Below are 17,315 nucleotides of genomic sequence, written 5' to 3' on the forward strand. Positions count from 1 at the left end.
AGACTGGACCGGTCACACACCACAGTTCCGTCTTTAACTTAGCGAGACTGGACCGGTCACACACCACAATTCCAGCTTTAACTGAGCGAGACAGGACCAGTCACACACCACAGCTCCGTCTTTAACTCAGCGAGACTGGACCGGTCACACACCACAGCTGCGTCTTTAACTCAGAGAGACTGGACCGGTCACACACCACAGCTGCGTCTTTAACTCAGCAAGACTGGACCGGTCACACAACACAGCTCTGTCTTTAACTCAGCGAGACTGGACCGGTCACACACCACAGCTCCAGCTTTAACTCAGCGAGACTGGACCGGTCACACACCACAGTTCCAGCTTTAACTCAGTGAGACTGGACCAGTCACACACCACACTTCCAGCTTTAAATCAGCGAGACTGGACCGGTCACACACCATAGCTCCGTCTTAAACTCAGCGAGACAGGACCAGTCACACAACACATCTCCGTCTGTAACTCAGCGAGACTGGACCGGTCACACACCACAGTTCCAGCTTTAACTCAGTGAGACTTGACTGGTCACACAACACAGCTCCATCTTGAACTCAGCGAGACTGGACCGGTCACACACCACAGCTCCAGCTTTAACTCAGTGAGACTGAACCAATCACACACCACACTTCCAGCTTTAAATCAGCAAGACTGGACCGGTCACACACCACAGCTCTGTCTTTAACTCAGCGAGACTGGACCGGTCACACAACACAGCTCCATCTTGAACTCAGCGAGACTGGACCGGTCACACACCACAGCTCCAGCTTTAACTCAGTGAGACTGAACCAATCACACACCACAGTTGCAGCTTTAACTCAGCGAGACTGGACCAATCACACACCACACTTCCAGCTTTAAATCAGCAAGACTGGACCGGTCACACACCACAACTCTGTCTTTAACTCAGCGAGACTGGACCGGTCACACACCACAGCTCCGTCTTTAACTCAGCGAGACTGGACCGGTCACACACCACAGCTCCATCTTTAACTCAGCGAGACTGGACCGGTCACACACCACAGCTCCGTCTTTAACTCAGCGAGACTGGACCGGTCATAAACCACAGTGCCAGCTTTAACTCAGCGAGACTGGACCGGTCACACACCACAGCTCCGTCTTTAACTCAGCGAGACTGGACCGGTCACACACCACAGCTCCATCTTTAACTCAGCGAGACTGGACCGGTCACACACCACAGTTCCAGCTTTAACTCAGCGAGACTGGACCGGTCACACACCACAGCTTCGTCTTTAACTCAGCGAGACTGGACCAGTCACACACCACAGTTCCAGCTTTAACTCAGCGAGACTGTACCGGTCACACACCACAGTTCCAGCTTTAAATCAGCAAGACTGGACCGGTCACACACCACAGCTCCATCTTTAACTCAGAGAGACAGGACCGGTCACACAACACAGCTCTGTCTTTAACTCATTGAGACTGGACCGGTCACAAAACACAGCTCTGTCTTTAACTCAGCGAGACTGGACCGGTCACACACCACAGCTCCGTCTTTAACTTAGCGAGACTGGACCGGTCACACACCACAATTCCAGCTTTAACTGAGCGAGACTGGACCAGTCACACACCACAGCTCCGTCTTAAACTCAGCGAGACAGGACCAGTCACACACCACAGCTCCGTCTTTAACTCAGCGAGAGTGGACCGGTCACACACCACAGCTGCGTCTTTAACTCAGAGAGACTGGACCGGTCACACACCACAATTCCAGCTTTAACTGAGCGAGACTGGACCAGTCACACACCACAGCTCCGTCTTAAACTCAGCGAGACAGGACCAGTCACACACCACAGCTCCGTCTTTAACTCAGCGAGAGTGGACCGGTCACACACCACAGCTGCGTCTTTAACTCAGAGAGACTGGACCGGTCACACACCACAGCTGCGTCTTTAACTCAGCAAGACTGGACCGGTCACACAACACAGCTCTGTCTTTAACTCAGCGAGACTGGACCGGTCACACACCACAGTTCCAGCTTTAACTCAGCGAGACTGGACCGGTCACACACCACAGCTCTGTCTTAAACTCAGCGAGACAGGACCAGTCACACAACACATGTCCGTCTTTAACTCAGCGAGACTGGACCGGTAACACACCACAGTTCCAGCTTTAACTCAGTGAGACTTGACTGGTCACACAACACAGCTCCATCTTGAACTCAGCGAGACTGGACCGGTCACACACCACAGCTCCAGCTTTAACTCAGTGAGACTGAACCAATCACACACCACGGTTCCAGCTTTAACTCAGCGAGACTGGACCAATCACACACCACACTTCCAGCTTTAAATCAGCAAGACTGGACCGGTCACAAACCACAGCTCTGTCTTTAACTCAGTGAGACTGGACCGGTCACACACCACAGCTGCGTCTTTAACTCAGCGAGACTGGACCGGTCACACACCACAGTTCCAGCTTTAACTCAGCGAGACTGGACCGGTCACACACCACAGCTCCGTCTTTAACTCAGCGAGACTGGACCGGTCACACACCACAGTTCCAGCTTTAAATCAGTGAGACCGGAGTGGTCACACACCAAATTTCTAGCTTTAACTCAGCGAGACTGGACCAATCACTCACCACAGTTCCAGCTTTAACTCAGCGAGACTGGACCAGTCACACACCACAGTTCCAGCTTTAACTCAACGAGACTGGACCAATCACACACCACAGTTCCAGCTTTAAATCAGCAAGACTGGACCGGTCACACAACACAGCTCCGTCTTTATCTCAGCGAGACTGGACCGGTCACACACCACAGCTCCGTCTTTAACTCAGCGAGACTGGACCAGTCACACACCACAGTTCCAGCTTTAACTGAGCGAGACTGGACCAGTCACACACCACAGCTCCGTCTTAAACTCAGCGAGACAGGACCGGTCACACACCACAGCTGCGTCTTTAACTCAGCGAGACTGGACCGGTCACACACCACAGCTCCGTCTTCAACTCAGCAAGACTGGACCGGTCACACAACACAGCTCCGTCTTTAACTCAAGTGAGACTGGACCGGTCACACACCACAGTTCCAGCTTTAACTCAGCGAGACTGGACCAGTCACACAACACAGCTCTGTCTTTAACTCAGCGAGACTGGACCAGTCACACACCACAGTTCCTGCTTTAACTCAGCGAGACTGGACCAGTCACACAACACAGCTCCGTCTTTAACTCAAGTGAGACTGGACCGGTCACACACCACAGTTCCAGCTTAAACTCAGCGAGACTGGACCAGTCACACACCACAGCTCCGTCTTAAACTCAGCGAGACAGGACCGGTCACACACCACAGCTCCGTCTTTAACTCAGCGAGACTGGACCGGTCACACACCACAGTTCCAGCTTTAACTCAGCGAGACAGGACCAGTCACACACCACAGCTGTGTCTTTAACTCAGCGAGACTGGACCGGTCACACACCACAGCTCCGACTTAAACTCAGCGAGAGTGGACCGGTCACACACCACAGCTCCGTCTTTAACTCAGCGAGACTGGACCGGTCACACACCACAGCTGCGTCTTTAACTCAGCAAGACTGGACCGGTCACACACCACAGCTGCGTCTTTAACTCAGCGAGACTGGACCGGTCACACACCACAGCTGCGTCTTTAACTCAGCGAGACAGGACCGGTCACACACCACAGCTCTGACTTAAACTCAGCGAGACTGGACCAGTCACACATCACGTCTGTGGCTTAAACTCAGTGCTGCTGTATTGTGTCCGGATGTGTCCCATTCTATTTATTGGATTGAATTGTATTATTTTCTACTTTATTCTGCTCTTTTCTGTACTAGTCTTCTTTTCTATTATATTTATTCAATTGTCTTTATTTCTGTTCATTTCAGTTGCTTTGTATTGTATTGAATTAATTTTTATTGTATTCTATTCTATTGTGTCATCCAGGTCGCGGGATGTTGCAGAGCTCAATGCAACGATGAGCTTTGATTTGAATAAAATAAACCTGCAGCAGCCCACGTGTCGAATCCGCGGCAGGGAAACTGTGTGTGTGCAAACCACTGTGTGTTTCACTTACAAAGTCAAATCGGAGAAACAGACGAACCCAAACACAGGTGAGACTCCCTTTATCAGTCTATCACTGCTGGTACTCTAAGGGTCACACAGCTCTCTGAGGGTCACGCGGCTCTCTGAGGGTCATGCGGCTCTCTGAGGGTCACACAGCTCTCTGAGTGTCACGCAGCTTTCTGAGGGTCACACAGCTCTCTTAGGGTCATGCAGCTCTCTCAGGGTCACGCAGCTCTCTGAGGGTCACGCGGCTCTTTGAGGGTCACAAAGCTCTCTGAGGGTCACAAAGCTCTCTGAGGGTCACACAGCTCTCTGAGTGTCACGCAGCTTTCTGAGGGTCACGCAGCTCTCTCAGGGTCATGCAGCTCTCTCAGGGTCACGCAGCTCTCTGAGGGTCACGCGGCTCTTTGAGGGTCACAAAGCTCTCTGAGGGTCACAAAGCTCTCTGAGGGTCACAAAGCTCTCTGAGGGTCATGCAGCTCTCTGAGGGTCATGCTGCTCTCTGATGGTCACGCGGCTCTCTGAGGGTCAGACGTTCTACTGCGAGACTTCACAGAGCTTCATTAATGCAGTGGCTTTTTTCTGTTGTTTGGACTGAACAAATCAACAATTTGGACAAAATGTTTTAAAAACGTACTCTCTTTCTCTCCCTGCAGTGATCAGTTACAATCTGACGTTGGACTCTCTGCGAGCGATCGCCCGAGGGAGGTTTAATGACTCGGATGATAGAAAGATCCAGAAAAATGCCACCATCAACTCCAGTCTGTGCCAAACCCACAGCTTCTACATGTCGGCAAGTAAATCACAGCTTAAACACACACACGCACACGCACACACGCACACACACACACACACACCATCCACTTATTTGAGTTCCAGTAAAACATTAAGTTGTTTGTGACCAGTTGCATCAAGAAAAAAAAGAAGAAAAAAAGCATTTCCAAAAGTGGAGTTTGAAGAGAAGGCGGGCCCCCAACAGCTGAGCAAGACCATCAGATACACAGCCCCCGAGAACTGTGTTAAAAGGGGGAAACTATGTTCCTGTTAATGTGAACCAGACAGTGTGGCAAAAGACAGGAGCAGAGTTACTGTTTAATCACCTCCAGACCACAGGGAGAAATTCTTCTGTAGATATCAGTCAGAGCAGATATATCACAGCTGCTTGGACACATGCTGACCATTAGAATACAACACAGGAGAGAACTGAAGTGGATCATAGACTGTACATGTCGGACAGTTTGTATTTCATTCTTTTAGGCGTTAATTCTGTAGAAAAGCCTGTAAGGACATGAGATGTGGAGTGTGGAGTAACTTCACGTGAGTCTAACGTCACCAAAGCTCGATACCTGGCTCGAGGACTGGACTGTGGTGCAGTGGATTTGTGCTCTGTGGAAGGCTGAAGCTCCATCCCATACCTTTGTGACAAGCTGGATTGGTGTTTATGATCCTCACTTACTCATGTTTAGCAGGAACAAACCTCTCCCCAAGGGGGCGTGATTAATCCACTAAGAGCTTTTGTTGATAGCATCAGTGACACTGTGACAATAACATTACTGTGAGACACTTGAAAGATGGCACTAAAAAAATTAATTTCAGTAACAGTTTATCCCTGTTTTCTGCCACAGGAGAAGCTGGACTTCCGGGATCCCCTCATGGTGTCTCTGGACTTTGGTTTGGCGAATGCAGACAGTGGACCGGTTCTGGATGGAGAGCTTCCAACTTCACTGAATAAAACTGTAAACATACCTCCATGTGCTCCATAATAGAATTTTCCCTTCCACCTTAAATGATGTATAATTAATTTAAATATTAGTTCACCTAAGCATCTTTCTTTCCATGATTAATGGTGCAGCAGGTCAAACCTGGCATTTTTCCACCTTAAATGTGGCACCAGTTTGTATTCTAACTCTAGCTCACATTTCATGGTGCTGCAGTTACATTCTGAGACAATTCGACCTTAAATGGGGCACCAGTTACATTCTGAGACCATTCCACCTTAAATGGGGCACCAGTTACATTCTGAGACCATTCCACCTTAAATGGGGCACCAGTTGCATTCTGAGACCATTACACCTTAAATGGGGCACCAGTTACATTCTGAGACCATTCCACCTTAAATGGGGCACCAGTTACATTCTGAGACCATTCCACATTAAATGGGGCACCAGTTGCATTCTGAGACCATTCCACCTTAAATGGGACACCAGTTACATTCTGAGACCATTCCACCTTAAATGGGGCACCAGTTACATTCTGAGACCATTCCACCTTAAATGGGACACCAGTTGCATTCTGAGACCATTCCACCTTAAATGGGGCACCAGTTACATTCTGAGACCATTCCACCTTAAATGGGGTACCAGTTACATTCTGAGACCATTCCACCTTAAATGGGGCACCAGTTGCATTCTGATACCATTCCACCTTAAATGGGGCACCAGTTACATTCTGAGACCATTCCACCTTAAATGGGGTACCAGTTACATTCTGAGACCAACCAAACTAATGTTGCAGCAAGTAACATTACTACACCATTCCACTTTAAATGGGGTACCAGTTGCATTCTGAGACCATTCCACCTTAAATGGGGCACCAGTTACATTCTGAGACCATTCCACCTTAAATGGGGTACCAGTTACATTCTGAGACCATTCCACCTTAAATGGGGTACCAGTTACATTCTGAGACCATTCCACCTTAAATGGGGCACCAGTTGCATTCTGAGACCATTCCACCTTAAATGGGGCACCAGTTACATTCTGAGACCATTCCACCTTAAATGGGGCACCAGTTACATTCTGAGACCATTCCACCTTAAATGGGGCACCAGTTGCATTCTGAGACCATTCCACCTTAAATGGGGCACCAGTTACATTCTGAGACCATTCCACCTTAAATGAGGTACCAGTTACATTCTGAGACCAACCAAACTAATGTTGCAGCAAGTAACATTACTACACCATTCCACTTTAAATTGTGCTGCAGTGATATTTTGATACCATTTAACTTCATCTAAGCTTCAGGTCTGGTCTAGTGCCAGTCCACCTTAAAAAAGCAGCAGTGTTATTCAGCCTCTTTCCTGTTTAAACTGCGCAGCAGTAACATTCTGGAACAATTCCACATTAAATAGTGCAGCAGCTATAATCTGGTGCCAGTGCACCTTACATGGTGCAGCAGTGACAGTCTGACACAGGTCCACCTTAAAAGGTACAGAGGGTGCAGCAGGAACTGTCAGGGGCCTTGGCACCAGTATAAGGTGGAATGGGGAATTTGAATAAAACCCTGGGGGGCTTTATACCCCTCCAGTCTTTGCTTGGCATTGAGCATAGTGGCCTTAGGCTCATGTGCAGCTGCTCCAGAGGATCCCACCCTCTTACTCTCAGTCTGAGCCTGGCATGTCCTGAGTGTGTAAAAACAGCTGGAAGCCATCCACAAAACACTGATCTGAGTATTTCACAAGAGGGAGATATCCTCACACACACACACACACACACACACACACTGCTCTTTAATGAGCTGGGAACCCTCCACCTGGAAAAGACATTAATGTAAAGCACACTGCCTTATCCATTCTCTCTGCTCCACTGCCCACACAGGAACATTATATAGTTCTACAATTACACACTGTAGAACCACCTGTTGCTCTGCATACTTTTATTACCCCTCTTTCCCCCTGTTCCTCAGCGCTCAGGACCCCCACAGAGCAGGTGTGATGTGGTGGTGGATCATTCTCAGCGCTGCAGTGACACTGACGTGGTGGTGGTGTGTTAGTGTGTGTTGTGCTGGTGTAGAGTGGATCAGACACAGCAGTGCTGCTGTGAGCTTTTAAACCCTGTGTCCACTCTCTGTCCACTCTGTGAGACTCTACATCTACAAGGTGGACCAACGAGGGAGGAGAGTCAGAGACAGTAGCTCATCTGTCGCTGCACAGTGTGTGTCGCTCGTCCTCTAGTCCTTCATCAGTGACACAGGACGCTGTCGGCTGGATGTTTTTGGTCGGTGGACTGTTCTCGGTCCAGACACTGAGGGGTTTAAAAACTCCAGCAGCACTGCTGTGTCTGATCCACTCTACACCAGCACAACACACACTAACACACCACCACCACGTCAGTGTCACTGCAGCGCTGAGAATGATCCACCACCACATCACACCTGCTCTGTGGGGGTCCTGAGAGAGGTGTGTGATCTTTAACAGCATGGTTCTGTTTCTCTGCAGATTGCGCTGGTTGACTGCGGAAATAACGACAAGTGCGTCGCGGATTTACAACTGAAAGCAACAGCCAACGTCAGCAGGTGATGGGGGTTCAGTTATAATACTTCTTGGCCATTTTATTGGAAACCCATTTATTGGAGCTGGGCAGTTAGGGACTGAAGTGTGTCTTTTTCATCCATTGATCATTCATTGATCAACACTTTCTGACATCAGAGGTGCTCCTGCACAGGAACCACACACACACACACTCTCCAGTCTGCCACAGCGCGTCACAGTGAATGACAGTAGAAGTGGTGTGTTTCTTATAAAGTAAGGGTGCTATGTTTAGATGGAGGCAGAAAGCCTTGTTAATTACTCTGTTGCCCTCTGGTGTTCGTTATGTGGTAGTGCACTTTTGGAAACTGAAGGAAACAACAGCTACGAAACCAACTGTAATGAAGGAGATGTTGTTTATTTGTATTTACTCAGTGGCAAAAGTAGGCAACCGTTTACAGACAAAACATTTTTATTGTCATTTCTTTGCAGAACAATTAAACTTTGCCTACATTTGTAACCCATCAAACACAAGCGCGCACACACACACACACACACTGAAACATTAGGTGCAATGTCAAAACTTCAGGGAACTACAGTGAAAAGAAAAGCATGTATCGCCTTCAATATCTGTTTACAATGTCTCTCTCTCTCTCTCTCTCTCTTTCTCTCTCTCTCAGTCTTGTCATTACAGCGAGTAAGGAGAAGTTCCAGGTGGCTGTAAAGATTAAAAACTCTGGAGACAATGCGTACAACACTAAAGTGCTGCTGAGCACCACTGAGAACATCAACTACGTCGGAGTGGAGGTCAGCAGCGCAATCCCAGACTTAAACATATACAAATATGAAAGACTAAGGGTTTAAATAATATCTACATTACCGCTCAATACGTCATTAACCAGAAGTAATGTTGTGTGCCAAATGTGCATCACAGGATCTAAGCAGGTTGATTTTTTCTGAATTATATCTAATATAAATATGATATTTTATCAGTGATGAGCTGCACCAAAGAATGTTGTTTTAAATACGAGCTGAAGCTGATCACTAACAATTTAACTGCATTTCTAACCTAATTTCATTAATTCTCTCTCTCTCTCTCTCTCTCTCTCTCTCAGCAAAAAGAAAAAGACTGCGAGCCAAACAACACCAGAGTGCTGTGCGCAGTGGGGTTTCCCTTCCTCAAATCCAACGCTCAGGTAACTTTTCCTGTATTTACACTGACTTTACTAAAATATATATTTCAGAGAGAGCGAGAGAGAGAGAGAGAGAGAGAGAGAGAGAGAGAGAGAGAGAGAGAAAGAGAACACAGAGAGAGAGAGAGAGAGAGAGAGAGAGAGAGAGAGAGAGAGAAAGAGTGAACACAGACAGAGAGAGAGAGAGAGAGAGAGAGAGAGAGAAAGAGAGAGACAGAGAGAGATACATTGTTTATTTATTTAAAGAGTTGTGAAACCAAAGGTGTAAATGTGATGTTGTTGCAGGAAAACTTTGTCATTATCTTCGAGGTCAATTCTACCCACGTTCACAAAGAAATCATCATCAATCTCACAGCGTCCAGGTGAGTGTTAGTGACCTCCACCTTTCAGCGGTCAATCTCTCTGACTCACACTCCTCCGACTGACTGTGTTTTATCAGTTTATCTTCTGCTTTTCCTCCTCTTATTCACTGTTTTTCCTTCTGCTTGTCTCTTCATTGTCTCTTCTCTACACAGTTGGCACTGTTTTAGCTGTTTTTGATCTGTTTCTCGTTCTTTCTCTCCTCAGTGACAGTGAAGAGCGCTCATCGAGAGACAACTCTGATAATGTGATGATTCGAGTTAAATACGAGGTGCCCCTAAGCTTCTCAGCGTAAGTCCAGTTCACTGTGGATTCTGGTACATTTTGAAACACAGACACCACTCCAGCTTGTCCCAGAGCTACTGGATGGAGCTCCATTATTCCAGGGAACACAGTTCCACTGCTCCATAGATAATTTGTTGTGGATCTTATACCCGACCAAACTCATGCTTGGTGTTAAATATGGTGATCTTAGACTTGTGGTCAGTGCTTTTCTATAAACATTTACACTTACTGTGTAAACAATTAAACCTCCCAGCATTGGTGAGTGACTGGGTAAGTGTGTGAGTTTGGGAGTGACTGGGTGAGTGTGGAAGTGACTGGGTGAGTGTGTGAGTTTGGGAGCGACTGGGTGAGTGTGTGAGTGACTGGGTGAGTGTGTGAGTGACTGGGTGAGTGTGTGAGTGACTGGGTGAGTGTGGAAGTGACTGGGTGAGTGTGTGAGTTTGGGAGTGACTGGGTGAGTGTGTGAGTGACTGGGTGAGTGTGTGAGTTTGGGAGTGACTGGGTGAGTGACTGGGAGAGTGTGTGAGTGACTGGGTGAGTGACTGGTAAGTGTGTGAGTGACTGGGTGAGCGTGTCAGTGACTGGGTGAGTGTGTGAGTGACTCGGTGAGTGTGTGAGTGACTCGGTGAGTGCGTGACACTGTCCAAAGGTGTGAGTGTATGAGTGACTGGGTGAGTGGGTGTGACTGGGTGAGTGTGTGAGTGACTCGGTGAGTGTGTGAGAGATTGGGTGAGTGTGTTAGTGACTCGATGAGTGTGTGACACTGTCCACAGGTGTGTATGTGTGTGAATGAATGGGTGAGTGTGTGAAACTGTCCACAGGTGTGTATGTGTGTGTTTGTGTGTGTGTGTGTGCATGTGTGAGTGAGTGACTTTGTGAATGTGTGAAACTGTCCACAGGTGTGAGTGTGTGAGTGACAGGGTCAGTGTGTGTGTGACAAGGTGAGTGCGTAAGTGACTGGGTGAGTGTGTGAGAGACTTGGTGAGTGTGTGAGTGACTGGGTGAGTGCGTGAGTGACTGGGTGAGTGCGTGAGTGACAGGGTGAATGCGTGAGTGACTGGGTGAATGCGTGAGTGACAGGGTGAATGCGTGAGTGACACTGTCCACAGGTGTGAGTGTGTGAGTGACTGGGTGAGTGTGTGTAACTGTCCACAGGTATGTATGTGTGTGAATGACTGGGTGAGTGTGTGAAACTGTCCACAGGTGTGTATATGTGTGTGTGTGATTGACTGGGTGAGTGTGTAAAACTGTCCACAGGTGTGTGTGTGTGTGTGTGTGTGTGTGTGTGTGTGTGTGTGTGAGAGTGACTGTGTGAGTGCGTGACACTGTCCACAGGTGTGAGCGTGTGAGTGACTGGGTGAGTGTGTGAAACTGTCCACAGGTGTGTATGTGTGTGAATGACTGGGTGAGTGTGTGAAACTGTCCACAGATGTGAGTGTGTGAGTGACAGGGTCAGTGTGTGAGTGACTGGGTGAGTGTGTGACACTGTCCACAGGTAGGTGTGTGTGTGTGTGTGTGAGTGACTGGGTGAGTGTGTAAAACTGTCCACAGGTGTGTAAGTGACTGGGTGAGTGACTGGGTGAATCTGTGAGTGACTAGGGTGTTTTTCTGCATTGTATCCAGTGACCCAGTGCTCTAGACCCACAGCGACCATAAACAGGATGAAGAGCTGACAGAATATAAATTAATTCTTTTGAAGGTAACATTGTTTTTATTCTGTTTCTAGCTTAAGGCACTTGAAGGAGGATCCTATAGTAATAAAAGAAGGCGAGCAGTGGCCGGATAAATGGACAGCTAATGACACCAGCCTGATCGGAGAGGAGATGAAGGTTAACTACGTGGTAAGGAAAAACCTGTGATTACTGTGAATTAATATTAAATTAAATTTATGTAACATGTACAGGAGGGTAGGGAAGCTCCACTCCCCCCAATTTCACTTAATTTCAGCACTGTGTTGTACAAATGAATTATACTCTGCTATACTCTGATATAAATGTTGTTTAATGTGTGCAAATAAATACAAATTGTTGCTTGTAAACCAGGTGTTCACTCTTTTTCCCCACTTGGAAATTGAAAAACTTAAATCAACAATGTAAAATTATATTTTGTAGATGTAATACCTACAACTGGAGATGCTGTAAATTTATAGTAAAATTAGTTCTACAGATTCTCATTGGTTGAAATAGGGTTTCCACCAAAACTCTGTCATTCTTGCCTAACAAAAAACAGCTGGTAAAGGATAGATGTGAAATAGTGTGTATTTGACAGATTGAGAGGGGTTCGGACCTGCCGGGACCTCCTTTACGGCTCACCGTCGCATATCCAGCATCCACAAAAGACAAAGACAACCAACTGCTGTACCTGACCCACATGGCCACCACAAACGTAAGTGTGTTTCACATTCAAAAGACTCACAGCTTGAGAGTTTACAATGTGAGATTTAGATAATACATCCAGCTATTAATAGTTTAATCTGTGCAGAAAAATGTCCATAAACATACACACTCAAATTGCTGCATGAGTTTATGCCGTGTTACATTTACCTTGCTAACTCCAATGTTGGGGCAGGGAACGTAAAAACCAATTTAAAAAAAAAAAAAAGTACTGTCGTCATTGTTAGCTTGCTCCTAGTTAGACATGGCAGTTCATAAGTGCAAAATTGATGCATGCCAACACCTTGGAAACAAATCCATATACAACAGCTAGACAGTACTTGAGTAAGCAGTGCTAACTCTTGTAACTCTTTTTTTTTTTAAAAAAGCTAAGATTTGTGGGCAGTGCTACCATGATTAAAACTATGGATGGTATTTCAAAATGAGTGGGGGCAGGTGTCATGTTTGTTGTGTGTCTGACTAAACAGCTAAAGAATTCATTCAGGTATTTAAGTGACGTTTGATATAAGACCAAGGTCACCTAAATAGGAGTTAGTGCAAGTTAATCTGTCTTGAGCATAGTCAAGCTGTCTTCCATTCAGGTTATACAGATTACAAGAGAAGCATAGATTCACAATTTCAATCATCTTGAACATACCAGGAGTAGTCAGATCAAATTCAAACATTTTATTTGAAAAATGCTAGAGCAACATGGCTTAAGCTGGGTTTAGCTTGCATGCCAAAACAGTATCAGAAAGACTTTCACAGCTTGACTGAAAAGTCATGCTGAGCAGAACCACTCTGGAATTCAGATGAGGAAGGCTCCCTCAGATTCTGATAGAAGCTGTAGGCAGTTGAGCTAGGCATTTGAGAGCCACTGAAAAAATCTGGTGAAACCACTGAGGCGCTGCCAGATGTTGACTGGTTCACAGAGGTGGAGTCACTGGGGGTCACCTGGGCCACTGAGGAAGGACCACTCCAGATCCCACTAATGACATCAGCAGCAGAGCTTAGTCCTCCAAAGGCACTGTAGGAATCCAGTAAAGAGGAGAAACTAGGTGTTGACTGGGTCAGGGTGGTAGAGGAGTGACTAGACACCACAGAAGGACCACTCCATCCTCCAGTGATGGCATCAGCAGCAGAGCTTTGGCTTGAAACAATACCATATGATCCTGGTGAACCTGATGTGGAGGAACCACTGGATGCAACCTGGGCCACAGAAGACTGAGCTTGGGCCGAGCTCACAGCAGAGCCTGACTGTTGCTGCCCACCACTAAAGCTGCTGGAATACAGTTGAGAAAAGTCATAGGTATTTGATGGCTGACTAGCTGGACTAGGTTGGTCCAACCAAGCTGGGGCTACATATTGACCACTGGGGAAACCCTGGGGTCTAGAAACCTGTGATGTGCCTGGACCTTGGGAAAGCACTGTTTGTCTGGGAAAATCACTAACAGGGCTTAGACTTCCTGAGGCCACAAGCTTACCATCACGAGTGAAGAGTTTTGCCGTCATCTGACGAAGAACCAGTTGTGGCCTTGGACCAGACACCTGGGGAGGAAACCAGCTGGGAGGAAAAAACAGACCTCCTGAACTGCCTTGTGATGTTGAAGCCAAGCCTAATCCTAGACTCTGGGGAGGATGAAGGGGCTTGCTTACTGGTTGAGTTTGGGTAGCGTGGCCAAATTGAACTGGGGATTTTTGAGGTTGGGAAGAAACTGTAGCAACATTGTCTGAAGTTTGAGGCAACCCTGCCTGCCATGAAACCTGGGGCCAGACACTGCCTGGTTGTCGAGACCTAGGAGCCAGGTGACTAGCTACAACTTGTTTCCCTTGGGATCCTTGTGGTACTCCTAACTGCTCGGCAAACTGGACCCAGAAGTTGTCAGGTTGCTGTGATGCAGGACCTTCCTGGCTAAACGTAGGCCAATTATCTGAGGGTCCCTGTGGTTGGGAAGAAAAAGCAGGAACATCACTTGAAGCTTGTTGCAACCCTGCCTGCTGTGAGAACTGGGCCCACACACTGTCAGGTTGCTGAGAGCCAAGAACCTGCTGGCTAGATATTTGTTGACCTGGAGATCTTTGTGGTTGGGAATGAGTGTGAGGGAATCTGTGGCGCTGTGGGCTGCCTGACGGGTGCCTAGTCTGCTGAGCATGGGGAGCTTGCTGGCTAGATGTTTGTTGACCTGGGGATCTTTGTGGTTGGGAATGGGTGTGAGGGAATCTATGTGGCCTGCCTGAAGGGGGCCTAGTTGGCTGGCTAGACAAACTGCTAGAGAAGGCTAGATCATTGTATACAGGCAGAAGGTTGCCAGATGATACTTGCTGGGGTGCACCTTGCTGCTGAAGTTGGGCCTGAAAGTTACTGGAAGAATCAGAGGACTGGTCTTGAAATACAAGGTCATCACTTCGACGCACAGGGAGACCAAAACCAAAATACACACCCTCAGGAACAGCTACAGGAGACAGCTGGCTGCTTGACTGAAACATGTAATTCTGGCTAACTTGAGGAGTCACACTTGAGGCAGAACCAGGTGGATTAGATACAAAACTGGGTGTGCCTTCACTGGTCTGGGCATTAAAGAGATAAAACTGAGGATTTTGGAGCCGATGTCCAGCAGCTCCTCGCCTGAGCTGATCCCGAGTAAATCCTTTATGCCACACTTGAAGAATAAAGAGAAGAGTGTGATTAAAATGATAGTTAGACATCAACCCACAAAATATGAAATCCTGCTTATAAGTCAACTTACATCTACGTGCACTGACTTCCCTCAGAACACACAAAGCAATTAGGAGTATCCACAGCCTATAAGGAGAAGGTTAGTGATTAGTTCCACATTATTAAGCAAAGATTACCAAGCCAAGACCACATCAGTCATTTTAGACCAATACCTTTTTTCTCTCCAAGCCATGTTTCCAGTAGCTGGTGCTCAAAGACTACAGTCTTGTAATTCTTCTCTCACCAACAAACCCCAACATCAAATGGACTTATTTCTTACTGCTACACTCCTCTCTTTTAACTCCCTCAGTTGAGTGAACTTCAAATGAACATCACCTGCCCACAGGTCACATGACTTCAGAGGGCATCAATTACACAGCTTAAGAAAGTTCAACACAATCAAATGTCAACAGTTCATGTGATAATCCGTTTTTATATTATACAGCAATTAAATCAAAACTAGATTAACTTTGTGTTGTACTAGAGATGTATTTCTATGTATAACTTGTGCTACATTTTTGTTAACACAACAGAAAAATGATATGCTATTTTTTGCCAAACCTTTTCAGTTTACCTCACTTACCCCAGGCTTTAATGATCATGAAGTATATGAGATTTTCTCAGCAAAAGTGTTTTGGAATTAGCTGCTTCAGTGGTTTGAAACATGCATTTGTTATTTAGATAATACTTATAAATTCCAAATTGTTAGTGCTGACTGTATACAATGTCACATTATTTATTTTCATCCAGTTACATTTTTATGGTTTTAAAAATGTATTTACCTTTATTCAACAAGGAAAGAATATAACAGAGAGATAACAAAAAAGTAATGGAAATTACTCTTAATCTTAATTACTTAATCTTCTTAGGGTTCCAATGCTGGTGTGAGGGTGGGTGGTGTGCAGAGAGTAGAAGGGAATCACAGAACAGCTCATGGAAATGTATTCTTCCACACTCCTGGGCATTTGAAGGTTAGAGTTTTTATAGACCAGGGGAAGAAATAAAAATTATATAAAACTCTGGTCTGTGACCAAGCCCAGCACAAAGCATGGTGGAAAAACTTAATAGCTACAGTATTGTATTATGGATCTGCTCTTCAAAGCACTATTTAGTAATTTAGGATTGTGGTTACCCAGTAAACATTTAGCCGTTGATTCAACCTTGAAATAACGTACTTGATTGTCATCTAATCAATGTTTTCTTAAGGTGGTAAATGAAAGTTGAAAAGATGTCCAAACACAGGCGTTGAAAAAATGACTAACAAAGGCACATTAAAGACGTTCTTTTAAAGATGTTATTTCAATGTTGAAATCATGTACCTAAATGTTGTTCAATCAGCGTTTTTTTAAGGTTGAAAATGACAGCTGAAAAGACAACTAACAAAGTCACATTAAAGATGTCTTTTAAAGCCGTTATTTCAAAGTTGAAATCACATACCTAAATGTCATTCATCCATCCATCCATTATCTGTAACCGCTTATCCAATTTAGGGTCGCGGGGGGGTCCAGAGCCTACCTGGAATCATTGGGCACAAGGCGGGAAAACACCCTGGAGGGGTTGCCAGTCCTTCACAGGGCAACACAGACACACACACATTCACTCACACTTTCGAGTCACCAATCCACCTGCAACGTGTGTTTTTGGACTGTGGGAGGAAACCGGAGCACCCGGAGGAAACCCACGTGGACATGGGGAGAACCCACCAACTCCTCACAGACAGTCACCCGGAGCAGGAATCGAACCCACAACCTCCAGGCCCCTGGAGCTGTGTGACTGCGACACTACCTGCTGCGCCACCATGCCGCCCTAAATGTCATTCAATAAACACTAAATTAAAGTTGAAAAGACATCCAAACATAAACTTTGAAAAGACGACTAACAGAGTTACATTACAAACTTTCAAAGTACAGTAGGTTCCATTAAGAATTTAATGTTTCAGACTGGTTTTTATTGTGTCTACATCTATGGTTTCCATCATGTAACCCATTAGCACTTAACGGTTCCTATTAAACATTATTTCTCAAATAGTTTCCATCATGTAACACTTTTATTAGTATTTAATTTTACCTGTCAGTTCACAATCC

At 46.2% G+C, this 17,315-nt stretch overlaps 2 protein-coding genes across 2 annotated transcripts in view; one reads left to right on the forward strand and one right to left on the reverse strand.

The window, feature by feature from the left end:
* itga1 (integrin, alpha 1) overlaps positions 1-17,315 on the forward strand; it is a 93,591-nt gene that overhangs the window by 54,292 nt on the left and 21,984 nt on the right. The window contains exons 16-25 of the mRNA XM_066651712.1: positions 3,940-4,106; positions 4,716-4,852; positions 5,685-5,795; positions 8,276-8,352; positions 8,986-9,112; positions 9,421-9,501; positions 9,784-9,860; positions 10,066-10,149; positions 11,870-11,984; positions 12,412-12,528. Coding sequence (XP_066507809.1) covers positions 3,940-4,106; positions 4,716-4,852; positions 5,685-5,795; positions 8,276-8,352; positions 8,986-9,112; positions 9,421-9,501; positions 9,784-9,860; positions 10,066-10,149; positions 11,870-11,984; positions 12,412-12,528 — 1,093 coding nt within the window. The remainder of the gene's footprint in view (positions 1-3,939; positions 4,107-4,715; positions 4,853-5,684; positions 5,796-8,275; positions 8,353-8,985; positions 9,113-9,420; positions 9,502-9,783; positions 9,861-10,065; positions 10,150-11,869; positions 11,985-12,411; positions 12,529-17,315) is intronic.
* Positions 12,970-15,527, reverse strand: LOC136675254 (AT-rich interactive domain-containing protein 1A-like). Its single transcript, XM_066651715.1, has 3 exons — positions 15,405-15,527; positions 15,263-15,318; positions 12,970-15,175 (listed from the first exon to the last, which is right to left on the reverse strand). The coding sequence occupies exons 1-3, from the start codon at positions 15,422-15,424 to the stop codon at positions 13,278-13,280; spliced, it is 1,974 nt and encodes a 657-aa protein (XP_066507812.1). The 5' UTR covers positions 15,425-15,527; the 3' UTR covers positions 12,970-13,277.

Source organism: Hoplias malabaricus, chromosome 18, assembly GCF_029633855.1.
Source record: "Hoplias malabaricus isolate fHopMal1 chromosome 18, fHopMal1.hap1, whole genome shotgun sequence".
NCBI lineage: Eukaryota > Metazoa > Chordata > Actinopteri > Characiformes > Erythrinidae > Hoplias > Hoplias malabaricus.